Source organism: Rhopalosiphum maidis, chromosome 1 (genome assembly GCF_003676215.2).
Source record: "Rhopalosiphum maidis isolate BTI-1 chromosome 1, ASM367621v3, whole genome shotgun sequence".
Lineage (NCBI taxonomy): Eukaryota > Metazoa > Arthropoda > Insecta > Hemiptera > Aphididae > Rhopalosiphum > Rhopalosiphum maidis.
The window spans coordinates 66,773,382-66,801,378 of record NC_040877.1 but is presented as its reverse complement, the minus strand read 5'-3'; the positions used below and the strand labels follow the sequence as shown (position 1 = coordinate 66,801,378).

The following is a 27,997-nucleotide window of genomic DNA, read 5'->3' as shown; positions in this document are numbered from 1 at the left end:
AATAATTGACATTTACTTACCAATTTACTAAGCTACCTAGTTCATTCATTTATGACATAATATAGTTTTAAACTTCCGTTTGTTGCGTAATTTATTAATTAATAATTAGTATGTCTATTTTAAGGCAAACAAAGTAATTATAATGTATTATACTGCTATCAAAAATTATTTTACTATAGAAATTAAGGAATAATGTTTGCCTAATTTTGAATTATTTTTCAGAACAAAATTTAAAAAATCATGGTACCGTTTTAAAAATTATTTTTTTACGTATGTATATACTCAAAATTTAAATTATGAATATACGTGTGATTTATTACTGGAGCCCCTATTTAAGATTGTTGATAAATATACCAGTATTTTAGGAAAAGTAAGTTATAATTAATGTACTTATAAAAATGAATGTTTATTTATTTTTAATAATACAATCTAATTAAAATCCATTTTTCTAGATTATGGTTATTCTAGTTATTTTATTAACAACATTTGTTGTAATCATAGCTTACTGGATTGGTATACCATATTGGTGGAACAATAATAAACTTTTAACAGTATTCTTGTTAATATTTGGAAATTGGTTATTAATAAATGTTATATTTCATTATTATATGGGAGTCACTACACCACCTGGTTTTCCTACTTTGGTATACAATGTTTTTATTTTTGATAGCTAATTCATAAATAAGAACATTAATTGTTTCATCATTTTCAGAACAGTTTGATATATAATGATGTAGTCATTTGTAAGAAGTGTGATTCTCCAAAGCCACCCCGAACACATCATTGTTCAATTTGTAACAAATGTATTCTCAAAATGGATCACCATTGTCGTATCCTTAATGTTTTTAAATTATTTTAACTCAATTTATAAAATTTAATCTATTGTCTATTAAGTAGTACTTATTTAAACTATATACAATGTGATCACAATTTCAGAAAAACACTATATATTTCAGCTAGATGACTTTGTATAAAAATAAGTTTTTGGTTGAATCCAAGGGATACTAAAATACATAATTTGTTCAAATTGTCAACACTTGGTAGCACATGTGCTATATATATATCATGCATTTGTTAAATTAATATTATACTAAACACATATTTTAAGCACACAATTTGGATTGACCAAATGTTTTTTCCAATTTTTTTCATTTGATAACATCCATAATACTTGATCTATAAATTTACTAAATAACAGTCATTCGAATTTAAAAAAAAAAAATTTCAATATTTTTAATACAATTTTAAGAAAATTTAATACAAAGATCATCATAAGTTGCTAATTTCTTAATAAAAAATATCAAAAATCTATGATTACAATATTTTTTATAGACGTTTAGTTAAAATTTCAACAAAATTTATAAAAATTACAAAATCTAGAAAATTATTTTGTAGTTAGAAACTCATACATTTTTATGAAATATGTAAATTATATAAATTTTAAAAACAATATTTTTGAGTTATTTCAAAATATTATTTATTTATTTATAGATTCTGTAAATCTTTTTTTTACTGTTTTACGGTATTTATAGAAATATATTATTACATTTTGTGTTTTAAAAGTTGATAATATAATATATTATAAATATCTATTATTATAATATTTAAATAATAATAATAAAATAAATGCAATATTTCCAGAAAAAATTGTATTAACCTACTTACTATAATACTAAAAGTAAAATAAATAACTTTAATAGCTATATCAAAAACAGATTATCTCTAGGTGATGTAGGTTGATAGACAGTTTACACTCAGAACAGTTTTTGTGTACAAATTCAATAGAACTATAATAGTGACTCACTCAACATCTAATGTACAGCAAAATGTTACTCATTAACTTATACCTACCCCTTTTTTTACATGATTTTGTTGTGTTTATTAAACTACATTAATAAAAATAATAACAATATTTAGTATTACTATTACTAATAATAATAATTAAATGTCAGAATGTTATACTCTTAAAAAGTTTTAAATATGTACACATTTATAAAAGAACAAATAATATGTTATAATAATATGCACTTATTTATTATTTAATAATAAATAATATTTTTATAAAACTATTAATAGTTAGGCTCAAAGTCAATATTCATAAGAAAATTAAATTGGACAAAACCACATGAAATATTCATCTTGTGAGTGATATGTCTTAGTGATGAAATGTTATATTAATGTGGCCCTCATTTTAAAATGTGAAAAATCAATTGTATATAATATATAATATATTAAAATGAATATGTCCCACAATAATTTCTACTCATATGATGTGGTCCATTCTTCATAAAAGATCAGACACCCCTGATCTAAAATATAAAAACAATACCTATGGTTTGTATCATAAAATTAAATAATATAAATTTAAAATCTAGTTGTTGTAATAGAAGGTAAAGGTTTTGCATCAATATTTTATAAAATTGAACAAGAAAAAATAAAATTACTTAATTAAAATAAAAAAATTAGATGATAAAGGTAAATTAAAAATTTTGAAAAACCATGTGGATACATATGAAAATATGAATAATTTTAAAATTTTACACAAAGTGTAGGTATTTTACATTTCACTGTTCAATCAAAAAATCATTTCAATGCAAGGTTATTTACCCGAAATACTAAGTGTTACTTGAGATTATGATTATACTGTTTAATTTGTTTGTAAATTTATACAATATGATTTAATTTTTTTAAATAGTAAGTTTAGTGAAAATTTCAAGTCCTAAACAATTTAAATTTGGATTCCTATATTTGTGAATCTTTTAGATTATAGATATTCTCAATACTTTTATTTTTATTAATTTTAAAATAGGTAACCAATTTGTATAATTTAATAATAGATATTTTAAACACTATATGTAAATATTTTTCTTAAGTTTATTCTCAAGCTTGGTTAAACAATTGTGTTGGATTTTATAACCATCGTTACTTTTTTCTCTACATGGTTTACATGACATTAGGTTCATTATTTTTGATTACATTTGGTGCTGATATAGTTTTCACAGAAGTATTCTATAAAGAAGAGGATCCAGTGGGACACCCAGTTAAAATCAATACTTCTTTACCAAAAGTAAGATAACTTAATTATTTAGACTAAATATAATATATAAATACAAAATATTATTATTAAATATTTAGGCAGATTGGGTTTTAACATTTCAAGATGAATATGAAAACCACAAAATTGAAGTTGACTATGTTGCAGAATGGAGATTTTGGTGTATTATGGTTATAACTTTTATAACTTGTGGTAATTTTTAATCAACTTTAGTTATTATTTATATTTTATACAATAAATTATTTCAGGAGTATTTATTGCATTAGCTATTTTAACTACGTGGCATGGTCTATTAATAAGTTATGGTGAAACAAGTATTGAAGGGCATATAAATAAATTTGAAACAGAAAGATTATCAGCTATAAACTTTGAATATGTTAATGTTTATGATTATGGTATAAAAATGAATTGGATTATCTTTCTCGGACTTCATAGTGGAAGGTAAATTTAAACACTGTTTCAATTAGAAAATCATGTAAACCTTAAGTTAAGATGACCATACAGGGTGATATTTTTATCATAAAACACTCATTATTTCAAAATGTATTCATGTTTTTAAAAATATTTTTTTACATTGTTTCAAGTTGTTAAAAAAACAATGTTTTTATTAAAAAATTATATTTCAAATATTTTTTATCCTTATATTTTTTTAAGTTTTTTACTTTTTTGTGTGACAACATATAGTTTTAATTTCATATTCCAAAGCAAAATAATTTTCTTAATATTTTGATATATAAAAATCGAATTTAGGGCGAGTAGTTTATGAGTTATAGTATTTAAAGTTTAGATACGTGGAGTGGAGTGGAACGGGGTTACCCCGCAAAATGTCTGTCCACTAATCCGCTTGTCTAAACTTTAAATAAGAATAACTCATAAACTACTCGCCCTAGATTTGAATTTTATGTATCAAAATACTCAAGAAATTATTCTGCTATGGAATATGAAATTAAAACTATATGTGTCATTCAAAAAAGTAAAAACTTAAAAAAATAAAACTACATAAATTAAACGTGTAAAAGGACCATTAATTAAAACATACAAAATAGCATATTTGTATTCAGCATAATCAATTTTGTAATTTTAGCTTTAATTATTCAGTTTCTTAAAGTAAAATAATTAACTAAAAAATTAGGGTTCAGGAAGTCCTTATCAATTACTTTTGTATTTTATAATCTGGTGCAATAAATAATTTGTCCATACTAATAACAAATTAAAATAAATGTATGTTTCTTTTTACAGAAATTGGAGACATATTATATTTCCTTCAACTCATAAACCAATAGGAAATGGATTCATATGGCCAACTAAAAATGATATATTTGAAGTGTTTTATTATTATAAACAGTTAAATATGTAATGTAAGTGTTCAATATATTTATGAAAATAATAATTATTTGTATCATTAAGTAATATTATGTTTAGTAATATAAATCCTGTTAATGCTTTTTTCATAAATGAATCAGTTATTGATTTATACTGGTTGATAACTGATAGTTATAATTTATGAGAAAAAGTATCTATAGTTTTTTCTAAGAGTGGGTACTTTGTCTTCCTTTTATTATCATTCTGTGCAAAGCAATGTTGTTTTATAAACTGAGGTGCACATTTAAACTATATTTTTTAACCGAGTTGAGTCATGTAAAGTTGTTTTTTTTCAATATCAAGTGCTTTAAAAAAAAATTGTTCATATGTTAGAATTACACTAAAATTCATTATGTAAAGATATTATATGAACTATGATGCATATATAATAAATTATGTTAAATACCTATCATTTTGAACTGTGTTTCTTATGGGCATCTCTTATTTTGAACAAAAACTTTTCTTTTTAATCAACAGAAAAACAATTTTTATTGAATTTAGATTAATTTATATTATTATTTATACTTTATATACACTGTGGTATTACTCTATTTTGAATAGAAAAGAGTTAGATGATTAAAAATGGTATATCAATCTTTTTCTTCTACTTAGAAGAGTGTCTGTTTTACAGAACTGTCCAAACAGTAGTTAAATTAATAACTTAGATATTAATAATAAAGACAATGATATACATTTATTGTGTTTCTCAAATTAAGCTTTTTTGATATTTGTGATAATAAATGTTTTGTATATAGTTTTTAGATAAATAGTAGGTATGTAACAAAATTAAAGTAAAATACATTAAATATTTCTATAATTTTGAAACATTGCAATTAGAAGACAATATATATATTTTTATTTATTCTTTAAGAAGTAATGGGCCTTATTCATATTTACAAAAATCTTAAAATATATAAAAAAAATAAGTTATCATTAAATATGAATGTATCATAATACATAAGCTATCTCATTTTTAGGGCCACACAATTTGTTCTATCCAAGGTAAAAATGCTGAAACTTTAGTGTATACACCTGGTGAATTTTCTGTTGCACAAAATTTTCCAAATGATGTTATCCCAATTAAGTTGAAAACACATGCATTTTTCTCTGATCTTACTACAAGTGGTCCACCAGAATCACCCTAAATAGTAAGTAATTAATCATTAAAAATATGTGTTCTGTTTAAATTTTATTTGCTTCTGTTAAATTTAAAACATAATTAAACAAACCAAACAAGTATCATGGCCTCCTGCCAAATCTCCAGCACATAACATTGAATCTATTATGCCTCTACTTAGGGTTCTTGTTTTGCTTTCTGCTTCATATAATTTGTTACACTGCCGATTATCTATTAAGTCTAAGTCTACTTTTAATAAATGATCACTAGAACGATCACCTAAATTAAATAAACTATTACTTAACATCATTTTTAAAATATAAATTGATAATACATATATTGAGTATCGAGTGTCTTAAATTACCATATTCAATGCTTCCCCATCCAGTGGCAGTAACTTTATGAGAATAATCAATATTTTCATTATTGTTAAGACAAGCTGGTCGAATATGGTCATTAAACTTAACTGCGTTATCCAAACGTATTAATGCAATATCATTATACTTAGATGTCTTATTATAATCAGGATGTATAATGATTTCATCTACCGAAAATTCTACTGGATGAGCTCCATCGTTTTCATTTTGTAAATTCAGATCTCCCAATCTTACTCGTACTGGAGTACCTCTGTCAAACATTATTTATTATTTAACATATATTTTGAAATATATATAAATATATATTATAGGAAAAGTAAGGTTGTGCAACTAGAAATTCAATATTTTTAATAGTTTGTATTGTTTTGTTTTCAATGCTAGTCGATAGTTTTAAATTAAAGAAGTTATCAACTTACAGTGTGCTATGTGTACAATGAGCCGCTGTTAATACAAATTGTTCACTAATTAATGTACCACCACAATTCCATGGATTTCCAAAACTTGTGCGGAAACCTACTGCCACCTATAAATTATATAATTGTAATTAAATGTTTAACTTGTTTTCTATCAGCCACATTATACCATATGTGGAAATTCTCCTAATTCAGATTTAGCTCCACCAACAATTAATCCAACACCTTTTGAATCACATTTTTCTATTGATACTGGTCTCGATAATGTATCAATTGCAAGAGGCAATACAGAAACAGTTGTTCTCAGTGGTTTGGAATATTCTTCACATTCTATGATAAAATTTAATATTTAATGCTTAACATTCTGTTTCCTAGCATAATTTTAATTTTACTTTTTTGACTGATGCGTTTTCTATCTTCATTTAAGCTATTTTGATATCCATAATATTTTTTGGTGGTAGTTGTGAATTTTGTGTCAACTACATCATCAGGAAACAATATACTGCTACTAGTTTTATGGTAATTAAGATTTTGATTAGGCCTCTTATTTCCTTCATCACCACTATGATTGATTTGACTATTTGGAAGCTGTGAATTGTTTTCATTATTCCCTGAACTATAAATATTCTGTGGTTTTTTGGGAGTTGTATAATAATTTGGCCTGTTATTTTGAGTTGTTTGGTATGCTCCTTGGTATGGTCGATTATCATATTGATTATAATTCGGTCTTTGAGATACAGAACTTTGATATTTATTATTATTTTGACTTACAGGTCTCTGTGTTTCATAATTAGGATAATTATAATAATTTTGAGGTATGCTTGTGGTTTGGTCTTTGTTAAACATATCTCCATTGTTTGAATTTGGTTTATTATTACTGCTATAAATTCCATATTCAATTGTGGGTCTAATAGATGTAGTTCTATTTTTATTAGGTCTTATAATTACATCTTGTTCATAGTTTTGATAAGGTCTGTCTTCAACAAATTCCATAGTATTTAAACTTTGATGTAAGACATTACCTATAAAATTTGGATTTTTTTGTTTTTGATAATCAAAAAAATTTATATTTGTGATTGGATTTGGTTGTAATACAGGTGCATGAAAAAAGTCAGGATTGACAGGATTATAGTTGAATGAGGGTTGTATTGATCGATCGTCTTTTTGATCATTATTTAGAGCAAAATATTTGTTTCTTAAAACATTTTTAGCACAGCAAATAATAGTTTGTTCAGAATTACATATAGCTCCTAAATCAGTATCTCTAAGACATTTGCTTCTATATTGACAAAATCCGACAATACCATTTTTGTTTGTACATTCATCACCAAGTTCTGTAAATAATAAATTATATAGATCACTGTATTAGTATCATATCCAGGGCTTGGATTTTATAGCATTTGCTAATTATTATAGGATACTCATAAAAATAGTAGAGTGAGTTATAAATTTGTTTTATGCACCAGGGACTCCAAATATGAATTTTTATAATGCTATTTTTTGCATATTTTAAGTATTTTAGGTTTTTAGTGCTATTTTTCAAGTTTTGGTGCTATTTTTTGTATTCGTATAATACTATTTTATAACGTTTGATTTTGTATTTTCATAAATCTAGTTTATATTATGTGGTATGAAAATTATAAAAATGTTGTAAATTATCTAAAATTTTTTTTTTTTTTTGAATACATATGAAAAATAGACCACATTTTCGTTCATATTAAAGTTTATTTTTAAATAGTCCGGCGTATTGGCCTATCGAACAGTAATTAAAAATGTAAACAAACAGTAGTTTTTAATTAATTATAAATGTACTTATTAATTCATAAATAACCTTTAGTTAATAAATATAAGTTTTTTAAATTATGAACAGAATACATTTTTATTTTTGCTATTTTTCACGTTTTTAGGTCATATTATAGCGCATATTTTATTTATTGTTAGTGCTATAATATCCGAGCCCTGATAATATCATATATAATATATGACATTTTCAATTAATGAATTAAAACTTAAAGAACAGAATATAAAAATAACGTTATTAAGTTAGGTGGATCTCATTTGGTGGAAACAGGTATCACCCCCCGAGAGGCGCCTCTAGAATTGGGGCGCCGGAAGCGTATTTTAATTTGCTCAAAAAATTGTAAAAACTTATGACTTTTTTATATATTTAAAATTTTTTTAAATAATAACAGTGTATTATAATAATAAATTCATCTACAATAATAAATTGTGTAAAACAATAAAAATGTTGTATAAGCTATATTTTTAAGAACGTCTTTTAAAAATTTGCCGGGGGTGACATAATATCTCAGGTCGGCACTAAATTTACCCTTAGTATCTCCGTGGAAAATCAATTTAATAAATAATAACTAATAAGTGGGACAATTCAGAATTAAATGGCATAGTATTCAATTTTTTTTTCAAAAATGATCAATAAAATTTTTTTATGCAACTAAGTTTTCTAAATTTTTAAGATAGCCATTTTATTAATCATATTTTTTAAAACAGTTTAAAAAAATAGTATTAAAATTGAATAAAAATCCACCAAATTATAACCAATTATATTTTTGTATTTTTAAGAGTATAAGTTATGTTACCTAGCTAAACATAAATGTAATTATTTAATCAATCTCGATTGGAACGCTGATTTTTTTTTATGACAATTTGTAAATATCTAATTATTAGTGAAGTTTTTAACTAAAGTTAAAAATTTTTTGATAATCGGCATTTTATATTTTAATTCATAATAATTCAAAAAAAAAAAATTAATTGTTTCACATTTCAATAATAAAATATCTATTTCAACCTGACAATACTTATACATACCTAATTAAAGTTTTGATTTGAATAGAAATAACAATAGCTGTGTCTTATTGTTTACTGAACAGCAAAACTGGTCACCTATTTTCAAGTATTTTGAATCTAAAATTACGAAATGGGAATTAAAACTTTAATTAGGTATGTATCACGTTATCCAGAACCAAGAGGAACATACTAAAATGCAATACATGCAATATATGCAATTAATATTTTCAAAATCATATTTGAATTCCAAGGAGAGGAAAATACCATTACTTGTCCTCCTTTGGTCACCTATGCTATTACCAGATGACAAATAGGCATTATTAATTGTTATACATTATCATAAATATGTTCAAATATTTTCTCGACAAAATAAAATAAAGTTTGATATTTTTCATTTGAAATGTTTTGTACAATTTTACATTTAATCAAAATTATAATACCTATATAATTACATCCATTGTTATTAATTGAAGTTTGGGTTTTTATTATTTAAAATCCTAAACGGCAATAGACATCTAAACGAGTAGCATTTAGCCATTTAGTATATACTACAAAAAAGTCTAGTATACCTAGTACAAAGACATGCATGAATAATCTATGAAAAAATTTGAAAATCGAATAAGTTTTTCATTTTAAGTCTTATAACCGTTTATAAATAAATCCTAGACACACGATACCTCCGCGTAGATAATATATAAACCTAAAATCCACGCCTAATAGGCACTAACTGTTTACTGGGAAATAGAAGTAATCCTAATGGTACTCTTTTATAGTTGTATTAAATAGGTATGTAATAATACTTTGGAGTACCGCCACTACCCTCACTCACGTCTTCTGATTCCTAACCACCATCAAGTTTGTCTATTAAACAAATTGTAAATTGTTATATTTATAATAATAATAAAAAATGTAATAGTAATAGTTATACTAGTTAAGTTACCAAAAACACCTAAAAATATAAAGATTCGTTTACAAAACTTACTGCTCTGCACAACCCCACTACCTCACCCAATGCCGTAGTCAGAAGGGGGGCTTCCGGGCTCATCCTTCCCCTAAATGTTGGACGACAATAATTTAAATAATTTAATTAATTTAATTGAAAATACAATTTTATATGCGTGATGCCATGATAAACCCGCTGCCCAGAATACGGAGGATAGTTAAAAAAATCATTAACCGTTTGCAATGCCGCTCTTATAACACTTACATTTTGAAAATAAAAAAATGTGAAATACAATACAAACTTAATTTGTTGTCATAATTAGCCATCAAAACTTAAGCCCCCCCCCCCAAAAAAAAAAAGTCATTCCTATCAAGATTTGACATGATTTCAAAGTTTGAATAAAAAAAACACATTTTTATGTTTATAATATTTAATATATAAAAGAAGTCTATCTTAATCCATGGCTTGTAAAAAATAAATATTCCTGTACTAATTTTAATTATATAAATAAACGCCATTTGCTTTTTTTTTAAAACAGTAATATATTACAAATATCATAGAATTGACAAATTATAATATATTAATAAATTATGTGCGAATATTATTTACTTGATAGAATAGTGTGGCCTTATTAGTAATTAGTACTAATGGTTATTGATTAATATTGTCTAAGGTCGCTAATGACATATTCACATATTTATTATTGTGGAGGACATTTTTGGGGAAATTGGACCAACTCACTGATAAGTAAAAAGACTCCTGAAGTTTGGGTTTACCTAGAACACGAAGGCAAATTAACTCTAACAAGTGTACATATCAATGTAACCTCCAATTAATCTCTGGGTAAATTTAACACAATATCTGATGGACTTTTAGATAATGGTTTCAGACAAATTATTTATTATGAGGTATGATAAAAATAAAAGTCAAATGTAACGTATTTATACTGTATACGTCATTTAATAAATACATATTATAATCGTTTTTAGGAAAAAAATATGAAATCTATTACCTATATATATGTATATTAAACGCAATTAGCATATAAATGGACTTGTTGTTCTATAAACTAGAATAATTATAACTACTGGAATGCTGTTAATGGCCGCGTATGCATATATAATAAGTATATTCATTAGTTTAGACATAAAGGTTATTATGGTAACACTTAATAATAAAGATAAATGAATGTCTAAGTACAGATTGATCTCTCTAGATAATGCATGATTAATTATGTTTTCTCAAAATATTTAATGTTTTTGGTTGTTTATAAAAATTAAATTATATATTTAACCTTTATCGGTTATTAGGACAGTAAAAAAGTTAAAATGTGTTCTGAAACATTTCAGGTATTACTATTTTATTTATGTGTAAATTTTTGAACTAATTTTAACGCATATTTTATTTTATATAAGAGCATATTTAAAGTAACCACCATCTTTTAATTAAACCAAATCTTTAATCATTTTTAGGTTCCGAGATCTGATGAAAATATTTCTTTGAACGCGATGGTTGTTGTTTTAAAATTAAAATTAATAATATGCTTATATAATATATTACTTGGAAGTTATAATTATCGAGACGAACGAAATGAGACAATGTCTCTGTATCTTAAGTGTTATTTTAGATTTTAAGCAATTGGATTAATTAGATAGGACTGATAGGAGTTGTTTGATATATATAGTTTATTAGTTTAAAAAGATTGTAATCAATGAAAAAAACTTTAAAAGTTATTTTTATTTTAAGTTAAAATATTTAATGATAAACGATTATAAACTGTTAAAATAATTTATTATTTTAGTAAATTTATCATTAAACTCTCACTAACAAATAGATAAAATATAAGCTTATTTCCTGTGTGTATGCAACTAAGTATCGAAAATTCACAACTATTACTGTATCCTAAATATACAATTTACATGTTACAGGAAATGGTGAAACTGATTTTATTTTTTCCCGGTTACTAAAATTTTTTTCTTAACAAATTATACCATGATACCTTCTAAACATCGTCGTTCATATTTTTTAATATAATCATTAATTTTTAATAATGTACATATAGGTATTTTGATTATTTATTTTTATATTTTATATAAATACAAACCCTAGTTTAAAGTACAATATTAACATTATCTAAATTTAAAATAAAATATTTTGCAAGGTTATAATAATTATTCACATCATTTAATACGCATAATATGACTGGCATGAAACATGTAGGGATATTATAATTTAAATCAAACCGGGAAAGTGAATCAGGAATTTCAGTTTGAATTCGCCATAATTGGTTAAAATCCTACTATATGTTTTGTAGATTTATATTCCATATGTATACGTTGCATGTACTTGGAAGATATGCCTAATTGAATATTTATAATATTAAAGCGAAAACTACAAAATTGAGAAATTTATATATAAGCGATAAGTTCCTTTTGTATATATTATGTATGTATTAACTACATACTTTTGTTTTTATATACAGTGGTGGTTTGATTTTTGACTGCTTGAGTTTATGTACCTACAATTTTTAATGCAGTACAAATATTTAGGAGTGGGTGATTTATTAAATTTTCTAACCGCGATGCATAATATTAATTCAATAAAGTAACCAATTATTATCGGTGTTTAAATTTATTAAGTAATCTATTCACGGTTACTTTATACTTGTATGTTATATTACAAATTTTGCTTAGGAAAAGGTGAGTGTCGATGTAGCTTGCAAAATTAAATACCTATAGGTTAGGTATAATGGATAGAGTAATAATAAGCTATAATACTTTTCGCATCACCTCTATGGCTATGTATATGCATATAACATGTGTCTATGTTCAACAATATAGTCGTAATATAATATAATAATAATTTATAGATTTCATTGATGTAAAACATAAAACTCGATAAATGTCTTAGAAATTATAAGCTCATTTTTTTGATTAAAATTTTAACATAATTTTGAAATTAAAAAATATTCTCCACACGACGTACCTTGCTCAAGTGCCTGACAATAATTCACAAAAACCAAAGCACCGATTGCTTTCCAGATATGTATACAACGCATATTATTATTTTCGTTACTCGTACAAGAACAATGATAACATATAATTATATTTATTGATATGTGTGTAGTATAATATTTAATATACAGCACTCTGACACTACTAGTATGCTGACTTGTATAACGTGACTAACGACCATTTGCAATAAATTGATAGCAAATAAACAAAATGAACAGAAATCTATTCTGGTTTCCCCCCCTAAACTTTATCATACATTTTATGTGCAGATATTTAATTATATTTGTTGCCCTACCACTTATTCATAAACGAGGATAGCGTGTATTAAGGCCTGTTATAGGAAATGAATTATCGTATTTTTGGAAAAACCTTGAATAATAATCATCATAAGTCATAACATACATAATATCCGTTTTTAGAAAAAGTTTATTTGAATACAAAATTATATATACTATGCTGTACTTATTTCGCATTTATATTTATTTTCTGCAATTAAAAATTAAATAAATATTATTATTTTATAAAATGCTAAAAGAAGAAAAATATCGTCTTTAATGGCGTAAATAACATATTTTTATAAATTGTAAAACCACTTAGAAACTTAAGAGAGCACAATGAAATTACGACAACAGGTATAATGCAATTAATTCTACTTGAAAAACATGTTGACGCACTTCTGATATAAAATATTGGCATTAAGAGGACGTTATACCCGCATATGTTGTCTCTGTCTTGTCTTACTAATGTAGATTAGTAAATTTTCGTTCAGCAGAACACATTTTGTGATGTTAGTTTTAATATTTGAGTAAATTTACCTATTATAAAACTTAAAGGTAATAATGTTATCTAGGGCATCTCATAGGTTTTTATTGATATCTTAATTTTTAAGTGAGTTATGGTTATGTAGAATATTAAAACTTTAAAATGCTTGTAACTCGCTTAAAAATTAAAATACCAATAAAAGCCTATGAGATGCCCTAGATAACATTATTACCTTTAAGTTTTATAATAGGTAAATTGATCCTAATATCAAAACTGAAATCACAAAATGTGTTCTACTGAACGAAAATTTGCTATGATCTACATTAGAAAGACAGAAACAACACCTGTGGGTATAACGTCCTCTTAAATGGCATCAGAATTCTTAAGTGATCATTGAAACATACATTTTTACAAAAATTAACTCAAAAGCTTATATAAAATATAACATACCTATATTATCGAAAAATATTTTAACTTTAGTGTATCCCAGAAATTAAAATAGCTATTAATAAAATACCATATTTTCTGTATATAATAGGACATATATAAAGTTTTCAAATTTTTGTTTGCGGAAATACTTCATAATTACGCAAAATAAAATAGGTATAAAAAATTACAAACTTATAATTAAAAAAACGTTTGACTCACTTATTATTAAATTTATAAAAATAATAATGAATCATCACAATAATAAAATAAAACGATTCTGAGACCTCAGTCAAACCTACATTTGCTAATATTCGACATCTAAACAATCGCTCCAAAGTTCCCGAGTTCCTACAATGATTATGAAAGATGAAATTTTTTGGGTATGGATATCTTCTTTCTACTAAAGTTCAACTCAAAAATGTATTTACTAAAATATCACTGTTATAACCAGTTTGAATTTTGTTGGTGTTTACTTTTTTTCTATCAGTCTAAGTCTAGAATATGAAGCTATGTCAATAGCTATGAATTCGACTATAGTTTATTTTACCTAGGATAAAATATTATAATGAATGCTTTTTTTTTTTTTGCTATTACTTGTTAGTTATTGTTATGCTTTTTATAGAGTTTTTATTTACTGTAACATTGCTTTTTTTTGCTTATTTTAATTTTTATAACTTTTTTACACATATCGTTTATTCTAAATTAACTCATACATATATTTAAATATTTGAAAGGTCAATATTTATTTTTACATCGTATACACTATAACACAGTATATGTTATTTATAAAGACACCGATTATATTGACATACAGCGTTGAGTATTTAACTATCTAAAATTAAAGATTATGGCAAAACTTCTATGTTTAATATGCTAATTTTTTTATCGGTTATTATAACGTTCATATAATAATCATAAAAGGAAGAACCTGATGTTATTGTCGATGAATTTAGATAAATGTTCTAGATATAAATCTAGACTATGAATTATGATGATAATTAGTCATGTTTTAGACAGTTTATAAAAAGAATGTATTTCAAGATAAGGCAAAGTATAGAACAATTAGTACCTATATCAAACTATAAAAGTTCAAAAACAAAATTTTTTTAAAGCATTCAACGTTAACATTTATACGAAATTCATAAGAAGTTGCAAATTATTTTGTAGTACATGTCTATAAAAATTATTAAATGTTTATACAATTTTTAGTTTTATCATCTAAATGCAGTGGTCTTCAACCGGTGGATTACGACCTATTTTTGTGTCGCATAAGCTTTAAAATTGTGTTGCTATATGTTTTTTTTTTTAAATAATAAATTAAGTTTAATAAATGAAATAAATGTCAAATATGTATATGAAAATATAGTTTATACAATCTATATTCTATAATATAATATCATATTATATTATAATTTTTATTTATTCAGTTATAATAATTATAAAATATCACTATAAAGGTTTAAGAAATTTTAGGTTTTTGTTTTTATGCAAAGCTTACGTGGGTCACAAAAAATGTAGGCCTAAAAAAGTGCGTTGTGAGTCCAAAAAGGTTGAAGACTGGTCAATGGTCTTACTACCTAAATTTTTAAATTTTGATACGATATTCACCTTAAATTTATTTTTTAGAAATTAAAATAAAAGATAGAATATATCATTATATATATAATTATTTATGAGCAACTGAAATTTATATTTTGACATTATTTAAATGAAAAATACCATTTATTCACAAGTTATTTTTGTAGTTTGGTGTACTCTAAAGTTCAAAGATACAAGTAAAATTTTGAAACATTCCATCATTGCATTAATTATCATTTAAACTCAATGAAATTTTCAAATTTGCTTAGTTATTTTTTATTTTTGATAACAATTCAAATAGCTTGAAGATGTATTGAAAGCATCTTCATTAATTCCTTTTACAGCAATTTAATAATAATAATACATTGGCACTAATTTTTTTTATAAGAATCTTAAGTTCAAAATTTAACATAAATTTTTTAAATCATGGTAATGTGTTGTAATTAATAAAATCTTCAATTTTTATAACTAAGGTTCAAATTTTGTATACAAGATTCTGAAGATTCCTCATAAGTATTTCATAGTAAAACTAAAAATATAAAAAAATATGTAAGCAAAATAATTTTATGAATTTTTGAAGTTCAAATTTTGATATTTAAATGAATAATATCGATATTAGTTATTTTGTTCTAATCTAAAGATATTATTGGTTAGTATTTTTAAATTTTACTTAAATTGTTATATTTACCATATTTTTCTGTTTATAATCAATGATTTTACTTTACACAATATAATTTTCATACATAATACATACATATATATATATATTCAAATTTTTTAAATATTCGAATATTTATAGTAGGTATTCAGATTTTTGTATTTTCGATGTTTTTCATATGTATATTATACACTGTAATTATTCTATTACTCCACAAGGTTTTTGATCTAGTTTAAAATAGATAAATATAGATATATTAATGATTAAAACACTTATTTGTAAACAATTTTTGTTAACATTAAATATTTTGATAAAAAAAACAACATAAAAAATATAGTATATAATAAGCTATAAAAAATAAATATTTTGGCCATATTTTTATTAATTTGTTAATTGGTATTAGTGTAATACTGCAGTAATTCGCGAATACATTGTATTATTCTTTTATTTTAAATGAATTTAAAACATTATCCATCCTCTTTATTATATTGACTAATGGCATCATGCGTTGATTATCATGTTCCTTTGTTTTTAATTTATTTAAATATTCATATTCTGCTGTCTGGTGATTAATGTATTCAAATACTTTTTGTTTATGTTCTATTGGAATCAAAAACCTCAAACCTATGTCCGTTTCATTTTCTCTGTAATATATATTTTATTATGTTATATTAATTTATAGTTTTATAATTAAATTTTCTCTTAATTATGTATAAAACAGTAGATAACTTACTTTTTATATTGAGCAACATAAATGGGTGAATTTTTGTTTGGAGTATATACTCCAAATACTATCATATGATCATGTGGATGGTAATCTACTGCGCTACTAGTGGCTGCTGTTAAATCTTGACGATTTGTATAAAATGCCAATTGTTTAGCAGTATACGCTTCCCAAACATTAACTAGTCCATCTTCTCCACAGCCAAACACAAGATTACCACAAGGACTTAATACACATCCTGTTTGTACTTTATTATTTACACCACCCTATCAAAGTTATCATTTTTATTTCTCAAGACCAATGTGAAAGTGAACCAAGATATGCGTAGACTTAAATACTTACCCTAAACCACTGTATGATAGCTGTTGTATGTAAATCCATCATTCGTAAAATACTATCTCTGGTTTGAATTAGAAGTCGTTTACCGGCTGGATGTAAAATTATATTACTTATTATGACTTGTCGTATTTCGGGTACTGATATAATTCTTTTTAGTTCAAGTCTAAAATTATATTTATGCATTATATATATATATATATATATATAATTATCGAGCGACGGGCACGGGTAAATTGTTGATGAAGGCCAAAAATAAAAAATGTCAAATTAATCTACTCAATGTTTTCAAAAATTGCTTTTTGAAAATATTTCGTGGGAGGTGTAAATTATACATAATTATATGGTCCACGTGCATTTTTCATTTATCTAATTTTATCAAATTTATTAGCGATTTATATGTTGATATAATTTTATAACCTACCTACTATTTTCGAGTGTCCATTCGATAATTAACCCATGGCTATCGGCCGAAAGTACTATAGTTTCCAATAGAGTAATACTTGATATGAAACCTTTGTGAAATTCCATTTCTTGGCACAATGTCCATTTATTATGGGTGGAAATCCATAATCGCAATATATTATCGTAACATCCAGTTATTATAACCGCGTTATTATATTCAGCACAATATACATATGACGGATGCGGAAGAATCTAAAAAAAATATATTTTTATAGTACTTATTTTTTATAGTAATATTTATTTAATTATTCATACTTGGAAGTCTGTTTGGTTGTAATTCTTTAGTGTCCAAACACAAGCAGTATAATCGGAAGAAGTTGTTAATAAATTATTATTGTCATTGCTCCACCTTAATGTATATACTAAACCTGTCAAAATATAAAAAATGATCGTAAATCGTAATAGATATAATACTAAATGCATTATATTTATATAGCGTGATTCTTTTATCGCGGATCTGGTAATATACTAGTACCTATCCTAGAAAATTCAAGAAATTATTAATTTGTTTTTTAATGTTTAAATTCTTTAAAAACATAATAATATTATCTACTTTTTACATTTTTCTATGATTATCATTTATTAAGCAATAGGAGCCATTAACATTAATTGTTAATTATTTTTGAAATACCTATATATATATTTTTTTAATTTATTTATTTATTGCATTTGCTTATAGGTGTTGCACAGTTCATGATAAATGAATCACTGTATTGTTAGGTAATTATTATAATTAAAGTTTCAAAGTGAAATGAATTTTACAATTACAATATTTTACTACCTTTTTTTGATAAAACGATTTTCCAATCACTGATATTTAATATAATATTGAAAAAATATAACAGAGTTAAAATTATTATACTTATATTATATAAACATAATATTTTTTTTTCATTTAACTAAGAGTAAGTTAAGTAAAAAAATATTCATGTTTTAATGATTCAAAATCTTAGATTTTACATAGTGTTTTATTTATAGCCTAACATTAATTGATAAGATCTCTTTATTTTTTTATTTTTCAATATATACCGATGATTGATCAAGTATTGTTTGACGTTTGTAATATCGACATATCGTACAATTGAAAATTTGTATTTCATATCCGCGTTTAGTCATCGATATAACGGTATTCCAATATTAAATATTGGTACCGGTTCTCATATCGTCATACCGTCAGCCCTATTAAATTATGTATATAATTTGTAACATAAGGTTATTCATAAAAAATATTCTTGTTATAAATTAATTTGAATTAAAAAAAAAAATCATCGTAGGTATATAATTTGATGAATCTAAACCAATTTTAAGAAATACGTCGTACATATTATATTAATTTATATTAATTATATAGTCATTTAATTGGATATTTAGTTTAGGTCATTAAATCCAATAATACTATAACTAGTATAAATTATTTAGTTTGTATTCATCTATAATCTATACTAATAAATATGTATACCCTGATAAAAAAAAATACGATTTTTAAGTGTAAATAATACTGTCTTTAGGCATACAATTGTAGTATCGGTGAAATTTACATGTTGAAATTGACTACCTGTAAATTGGTGGAATTTACAATCGCCCAACATTAATTTAGGTGAATAAGACTCATAAATCATAATAAAATTATACAATTTTAAATGGATTAAAAGAACATTTTGATTTGATAAATGTATATTATATAATATATAATGTGTAAACACTAAGTTGAAATGCCCATATACTCATAAAGTGCTATTATAACATACCTTGATGGCCAATTAACTGCTTAAGCAATTTATATCCGGGTACTGAATAGATATTTATATTTTTTCCTGTAGCAACTGCTAGTTTTAAACCATCATAACTAAATTTTAAATACATGCATCCTTCTAAGTTTGGTTGAAGTTTCACTATTTCAGAATTTGGTATTTTACATTTTTGACCAGGAAAACGTTTCCACTTAATATTGTATTCCTATTAAAACAATTAATATTATTAATTTATTTCTCAATAAATGAAGCCTAAAATTTTAATAAATTTATACTTGAAACATTTCTTGGCTTGAATTGATTAAGTCAGAATTAAGATCATTTTGTGAACTAGATTTAATAGAAATGAATTCTTGTTGATTGTGTTCTGATACCTTGTCAGCTACACCAAAATGTTTTACTTTATTCAAACTAATATAAAGTGTACTTGGATATTTTTTTAGTATTCCTTTTTTAAACCAATACATTACCTAAATATATACATACTGATTTATTTCACAAGTTAACTTATAAATTATACTATATTTTATAGTTTATATTTTATGGATACTTACTGTTGGATAGTTTTTGTGAAAAGACTTAGGCTTTGGTCCAGGCTTATATAATTGTAGTCTTATTTGTTTTCCTATATTTGTAATTCCATTTGATCCAATTGGTCTTATAAATGCCCAAGCTATTCTATGCCAATTATTCATTGATACTAGAGGTCGAATACCTCCAGTAAAATCTACAATCTCAAATAATATTACTGTATTCTCTGTTATGATATGTTTAAATTGTTCAGTATAAACCACTTTTTCATCCCAGTTTGGTATTATTGTTCTAGACATACATTTTAAGTTTATTTTTAATGCATTTAAATTAAAATATTAATAATTAAATATTACTTGTGAAATTTAAAATCAAATTCTTTTGTTAAAATTGGATTAATGTAAGTTTTTTCTTGATTTGTTACATTTGCATCGCTTATTTTTAGATATTCCCATGTAGTTGTATCGATAATATAAATTATAACACTTGGATGTCTTATTCTTGTATCTACTTTTAATACATCTGTTTGATGAATATAAATTTCTAATTTAATGTTTTCATTTTCATCTAAATATTTATTTAAAAATGTATTATTATAAAATGTATATTAAAATTGTTGTAAAATAACTCCAAAAAATATTACTTCTTGTTTCTGCATTATAAATGCTTAAACAAGCATCATTACTTAATGCAGCTGTAAGCTCAATGTCATTTTTTTCTTTATTTTCTTTCATTATAACTCTAATCAAATATATATTATATTAGAAATTATACTATTAAAAACTTCAAATTATGTGGTATTTAATTATAATCAATCATTTAATGATTAATTTATATTTTTTATGTGTAAATATGAATTTAAAGCTAAATATTTTTTAATTAATTATTTAGAACTAAATATTCCTTAAAAATAATGAAATCAAAAATTGATTGATTTTATATTATACTTTGATGGCACTATTCTGCTAGAATTGTCAGTGATTTCACTGTCACTTAATTCAATGGATACACTTTCTGGTGTTACTGATCGACTGTCTTTTAAACTACTCTTGTGTGATATTGGACTATTAGCAGATAAACTTCTTACACTAGATCCATTAGTACTTGATATTGAACGTGGACGAGGTACAGGTACTGGCATAGGCACCCCACTGTTATCTGTTATTTAAAAATTGTTTTAATAAATAAATTAAAATTATGTTTTACACTTCATTTACATATAATAATAGTATTACAGAAATTACTTTTATGGTTTTGCCAACCTTGTGACAACGGCGATGAATTGTGGCTAACTGATGATAATTCTGAGCCATTTCTGTATAAAATTACCCAATTTTCTTTTTTTATTAAACAATAAACATATTGTAAAAACTAATATCTTATTAGTTATCAAATATTATAACTCTAATATTATTACTCTAGAATAAATCAATGGCTTAAAATATTAATGTTGTTTGTCATTATTTTAAGTTAAATTATAGTTACATACAACCCCACTTTAATCTAGGTGTTTTAGTCTGCAACTTTTGAGAGGCGGAAAGATATTAATTACTTATTGTCCAAAAAATAAAAAATAGTTATTAATGATTATAAATAATTTGTTTTTTAAAGAGTTTAATCACTATCATATTTAACTGATTTAGAACAGAAAAGAAATATTTGAGATCATCATTATTCATGAAAAAATGTCAAATTTATTGATATTATATATATTGAATCTGATAAGGTTTATAATATGACCACTTTTAAAAAGTATAGGAACTATATTAAAACTTATATAAATTTGCCACTATTAAATCAGTGAAAAAAGATATTTAAACATAGCATAATTTAATTTTTTTTTTTAAGTGACCCTAACATTATAAACAACCTATAGTATTATAAATAAATAATTATTGTTTTTTAATTTATTAAAGTTACTTGTGTTATATTTTGATTTTAATTGTTTTAAAAAACTATTTATAATGAGTATATTTTTAGACATTAATAGACTTAAGATACTTTACTGTTTATACATATATATTAGTACGAATTTTATGATTTATTAAAAGAGTGCTTATAAAAAAAAATAGGAACCTCTCACTACTACTGGAACTAGATCCAATTGACTGCGTATCATTAATACTTAATAATTTCTTTTTTCTTGGTTTAATTTGTGGTGGTTTCTGAAAAATAAATAATTTTAATTTTAAGAACAAAAAAGTTGTATTTACATAAAATTAATTATCATTAGTATATTTTTCTAATTTCTGACTATTGTAAAATTACATATTTATAACTTGTCTGATATCCTAAAGCAGTGGCAAGTCAAAGTAGGCTTTTTTAATGCAATTGGCAAAAGGCGACCAAAATTGATGGGTAGGTAAATAATGGGTACTAGGCAATGAATTTAGTACAATAAAATGTTTTTAGTAATAATATTTATATTATTAAGTAAGCTTTGGGTGCATTGGATGGTCAGATGATAGTTTGTCTCAGGTTCTAGAGATACCTTATGAATTTTGTAAAACGGAAACACAATTGACAGAAATTGTATAAGTTTTGTTTTTACATTATTATTTTCTGTTTTTATGATATAAAATATATTTATCAGCTTAAGCTAAATGATCCATAAACCTTCTTAATGATTAAATTTATCTTTCTTAAATAAATATATAAGTAAATCTTAAAACAAAAACTAAATTAATATTAGAAGTAGTGTCAATCAACTATTTTTTAAATTAAACTGTTGTATTGTAAAATCCATACATTTTTTTTATGCTTAAAAACTTTAATCATATTGTATTTAATGTAGGTAAACATATTGTAAATATTTTTCAGTAAAAAAATAATAAAATTTATTTATTTAATACCAAAATATATCAGAAATTGAATCTAATATATTATAATAATAGTTTATACGAATTACCATATTTTATTGAATTTCTGTATCAAAATTTCAAATGTTTTTTTTTTTTGCATATAAATATATGGTGATCTGATATAAAAATTCAAAGTAAAGTACATTTTAATACTTTGTTCCTTTATCATAAGAAAACCAGTCCATTGGGATAATTATTGGCCTATGTATATTTTATACTATCTATCTATTTTGTCTATACATCATCTATATAAATAATTTTTTTTATCTAATTACTCTATTATTTTTATTTCTATTTTATCAACTAAAAAACAAATTATTTTAAAGTATAACCTCATATTATGACAATTTATTAGATGTATTTCTTTATGATGGAAATACTTTGAAACTTAATAAATTAAAAATATGAGAAATATTTTAATGTATGATTATTGAAAATAATAAAAATTTTAATTATATAATTTAAAAATATTGTAAACATTTTTAAAACTACATTGTTTGTTAACTATTATTTTATGCCTTATTATATTCTGCAATGTGATTGTACATTAATAAACATATAACATATGAAATAACCATGCTACTACAACCATATATTATTAATTTATTAATAGCTAATAGCAATGTTCTTTGATATTACTTAATTATATTATGTTGATCGATCCAGGCATTATGTTTAACTTTGGTGCATACTAAAATGACAAAATACTATCTTGTTTTAATATACATTAGATAGAATCCATAAAATATTAATGAATGATCAAATTTAAAAAAAAAACATTAACATGTATTACTGTATTAGTCCATAATATTTTTAAAAAATGAGTATAACTCCAAGTACTTCACATTATTCTCAAGGAAATTAGGATAATGCATAAAAAAAAGTACTGTTCTATGAAAAAGAGTTTGTCTAATCACCATATGTATATACCTACATATATCCAAAACTTCGATTTATGTTAGTTGTTAGATATCATAATAATTAATAATATTGTAATAGATAATATACATTTTACTTAATTATCATATTTGTTAAAGAAAAGAAATTTAATAAATTTAAACTTACTTCAATTAAATTTTCTCTAGAATCTGATATAGGGCCATATAAATTATTATGAAATTCAGTAAGTTCAATCATTGGATCTTTGTCCATTGCTTATTATACCTATGTTGAAGAAAGATATATAATTTTTAATACTTTTTAACATTAATTGTTTGTACTTTTTTACTGTTTTAATATATAATAACAATAACTATCTACATTTAAATCATTTTATTGTATTTAATAATTGTTGGCTTATTGTTATGGTTGTGTAATGTGTAAACTGTAGAGTAATAGTGGATATATCACCATGGAAACAATTGATTGTTTACATTCTTATGGTAATACATACATTTTAATAACAATACTTTTAAAAAATATATTTTTAGTCTATCTTTATTAAATATTTTGTTAAATAAATACTTTTTATTATTATAATAAAGTAATAATTCCTTTCTTAGCTATTTATGATTGAATAATTTGACTAGTTTTAGTGAATAATATTTATAATATATGATATATATATATATAATTTAATAAGATCTAGCCTGTAATAAATAAGAATGGGTATAAAATAATAACTAAACTTAAAGACTAATAAGCAATAATTTTCATGACCATTTTAGAAGTCTATCTAACTAGGTATATAATTAAACATTAATAGTATATATTAATTGAAGCATAGGTGTTATCAGATATGGATAAGTATTAATTAGCAGTTCTAACAATAAGTATTAATTATAATAATTTTAGACTACAATTTATAGTTAGATTAATTTAGATTTATATTATATTTATAATTTATGGTAAATAATTTTTAAGTATAACTTTTTTTCTTCTATTTTTAGTGGTAGGTATCGCAACTGAGATAGCATAACTGCGTTACCATTATTTCCCTTTAAATACTAATTATTTAAACCAATTTGAATTTAAAATGGACCTCTTGATTTGATCGCATTTAGTTAAAGGATTAATTATAAGTCAAATCAAATCTAGTAGTATAGTATTTTCCAAAATTAAATCATTTTATTAAAATATATATATATATATATATTATTGACTAGATTGTCTATATTTTTAAATTATAGACAATAGTCATAGACCCATAAAAGTATAAAGTCACTATAAACTAGACAAGACAAGAGTACAAGACATATTATATGTCTATGATATTGATATATACCACCACAGAACAAGATACCACAGTCTTGGAAAAAATATATCTGATACACGGTGATAACCGTGATCTGATAGTAACCAATATTCTCTTATCAATTTATCACATTTTAATATTTAATGTTTAAACATTAAACAGATATGAATGAAATAATTCATAATTAATTACATTTTAGAACGTGTTTTCTTAAATATTTATTCAATTATTTAAGTTTTTTAAATTATCAACTTCTAAAATAGATAAATTTAAGTATATATTTTCTTTAACAGAACAAGAATTCACAATGTAAGAGTTATATTTTTCTATGTTAATATTTATTATTTGCGATGCATTTAAACATTTAATACATGAAAACTTTTCTAATATTATTATTGTTAGTTATATACTTTGTTTAGTTTATTAATGTTTTGATTCCAGATAAATAATTATGCAGTCATTAGTAAATACGCTGAAATTTTCATGTTCAAAAATTAATATACAACCAGTTCGCCATCGATATTGGAAAGACCAACAAGGTGCTCGACCATTAATTCGACGATATGGTTATAATGATGATAAAATTCTCCAATCTGGGCTATTGCCAAGATCGGCTGATGAAAAGAATAAATTACCAATGCCCATATATAGGCCTAAAGATGTTTGGAATGAACGCAGAGCTCTTTTTGGACAAAACGATTACATTGATATTTTAGGAGATGAATCCGTGCATCCTGTCCGAGTACTATACAATGTACCATCGTGGTTGAGAGGCGTTAAAGGCAATGAATTTCAAATATTATTAAGAAAGAGAAAAATGTTACGATATGGTGTATATCCATTGGCTAGACCAACAAAGTGGAGCCTAATGCAAAAGCGAATCAAATATTTGTATACTTTCTTAAATAGAAAAACTAGAACTGGAATGGAAAAATAATAACTTAGTATGTTAAACAACATAAAAAATTAGTATTTAAAATGATTTGTATATGGTAAAAAAGAGAAAAACTTAATAAATAACAAACAGTTATAAAACCATTAAAATGTGCATTATTCTGTATAATCTGTATCAAAAACTTATTAAACTCTCTTTGGGACCAGTTTACTTGTGTTCAGATGCCTATTAAGTAAAAAAGCATTGTAATAAAAAAATTTTAATTTGACTATATACTAATAAATATTCATTATTATGCATTTATTTGATATTTTCCTTTTATATAAGACTATGTTCAAACACCATGTTCCATTGTTCAAATTGACTACTACATATTATGATCTATTGCTATATTATTATTTTTTCCTATACATAATTTGTTAGTTAAAAGTAGTCTTGCTGATTTTAACAAAGTAATCACATTTAAAAATTAAAAATGTGTTTATATTATTTTAGTATTTTACACTTAATTTTTATCTATTAAATATTATATGGGTCACTACTAAGACTGAATAGAAAGCGAAGGTTTGATTTAACATAACATTTTAACATTTTATGCACATAAAAAACTATTCCATAATTTAATTTATCATTGTAACAAAACTTTGCTTTTTAATATTTATATTAATATACTTAACGTTGTACGCATTTTAGAATTCTATTTAAAGAATTAAGCTTAATTTGTTAAAAATAAATAATGTTGTCTGTGAATATTATAGTGGAAAATTTGTATAGTCTTGAGCAATAGTATTGTGATGTTTTGTGTAATAAAGTAGTCTTGTGTAACAGAAAAATATAATTTATTTAAATGTTGTTTCATAATGATTTCATATTATGTAAAAAAAAATATTTTCAATACCTAACTTTGATATGTTTCAATGGCATGAATTGAAGAAATAGTGTTAGTCACTTCAGCAGAATGTATACAATAAATTATGGAAAATGGATTTAAATATGTCCTCATTAACCATATTGAACAGTGTAGTCTAACAAACAATTTTTTCCTGTTGTAGACTTATAGTACATCGTGTATAGTTTTTTAATTATTTTTATCTTGGTATTTTATGTTATAAATAATGTAAATAATGTATGAAAATAAAATTCTGGTTTATTTACAATATTCACTTAGATATTATGTTTATTGTAAAAAATATTTCATATCTACGAATATATTTTAGAAATCATAAAATAAAATAATTTATTATGAGTATTATGAACCAAGTGGTGATGTTTTATTTTATCTTCTAATGTGTAGAAGTTTTTTGGGTGACTGGGTATTTTATTAAATTTAATAAAAAAATATTGAACGTATTGTTATGTTCAATTAATGTTATTGTGACTGTTCAATTTTTGCAATAATTTAAAAATTTCATGTTAATATTTTAATTTATGCATAACATATTAATATATTATGATATATTTTTATACTTTTTATTTGTAAGTCATTTTAATTTCATATAATATGAAGTATTTATTTTGTATACATTTGTTAGGTTATAATTAGGTAGGTTATGGCCTTATGGGTAATTAAATAGAACCCAAATAAATTATCATAAGTCATCAAGACATCATGAAAATAAATATTTAATTTCACTAAAAATGAAATTGTGAAATTTGGGATACATTATAATTTGTAACTTATAACTTAATTTAATATTTTGATGTAAATACCATAATTATTTAGCTGT

General features: G+C 23.6%; 4 protein-coding genes across 5 annotated transcripts; 2 read left to right on the top strand and 2 right to left on the bottom strand.

Annotated features, from left to right (window-relative positions):
- The first annotated feature begins 1 nt into the window (after nt 1).
- LOC113550068 (palmitoyltransferase ZDHHC16) lies at nt 2-5,534 on the top strand. The gene is made up of 9 exons (XM_026951678.1): nt 2-133; nt 223-370; nt 453-644; nt 713-830; nt 2,886-3,067; nt 3,136-3,247; nt 3,304-3,496; nt 4,295-4,413; nt 5,395-5,534. The coding sequence occupies exons 1-8, from the start codon at nt 111-113 to the stop codon at nt 4,410-4,412; spliced, it is 1,086 nt and encodes a 361-aa protein (XP_026807479.1). The 5' UTR covers nt 2-110; the 3' UTR covers nt 4,413; nt 5,395-5,534.
- LOC113550066 (serine protease Hayan-like) lies at nt 5,263-13,250 on the bottom strand. Its single transcript, XM_026951677.1, has 7 exons — nt 13,058-13,250; nt 6,717-7,658; nt 6,494-6,654; nt 6,328-6,434; nt 5,899-6,161; nt 5,647-5,813; nt 5,263-5,558 (listed from the first exon to the last, which is right to left on the bottom strand). Exons 1-7 carry the CDS (start codon nt 13,128-13,130, stop codon nt 5,391-5,393), a joined length of 1,881 nt encoding a protein of 626 aa, XP_026807478.1. The 5' UTR covers nt 13,131-13,250; the 3' UTR covers nt 5,263-5,390.
- Nucleotides 5,439-26,573, top strand: LOC113550069 (39S ribosomal protein L51, mitochondrial). 2 transcript variants are annotated; one of them, XM_026951680.1, is made up of 2 exons: nt 5,439-5,565; nt 25,817-26,573. In XM_026951680.1, exon 2 carries the CDS (start codon nt 25,827-25,829, stop codon nt 26,310-26,312), a length of 486 nt encoding a protein of 161 aa, XP_026807481.1. In that variant the 5' UTR covers nt 5,439-5,565; nt 25,817-25,826; the 3' UTR covers nt 26,313-26,573. The 2 variants fall into 2 exon arrangements, with proteins under 2 accessions (XP_026807481.1, XP_026807480.1); XM_026951679.1 differs by lacking the exon at nt 5,439-5,565 and adding an exon at nt 25,526-25,684.
- Nucleotides 16,883-24,333, bottom strand: LOC113550065 (jouberin-like). Its single transcript, XM_026951676.1, has 14 exons — nt 24,247-24,333; nt 22,397-22,485; nt 21,565-21,635; nt 21,268-21,478; nt 20,964-21,061; nt 20,677-20,887; nt 20,344-20,611; nt 20,065-20,259; nt 19,787-19,994; nt 18,294-18,406; nt 17,998-18,230; nt 17,580-17,739; nt 17,247-17,503; nt 16,883-17,157 (listed from the first exon to the last, which is right to left on the bottom strand). The coding sequence occupies exons 1-14, from the start codon at nt 24,331-24,333 to the stop codon at nt 16,950-16,952; spliced, it is 2,409 nt and encodes an 802-aa protein (XP_026807477.1). The 3' UTR covers nt 16,883-16,949.
- Nucleotides 26,574-27,997: the final 1,424 nt, after the last annotated feature.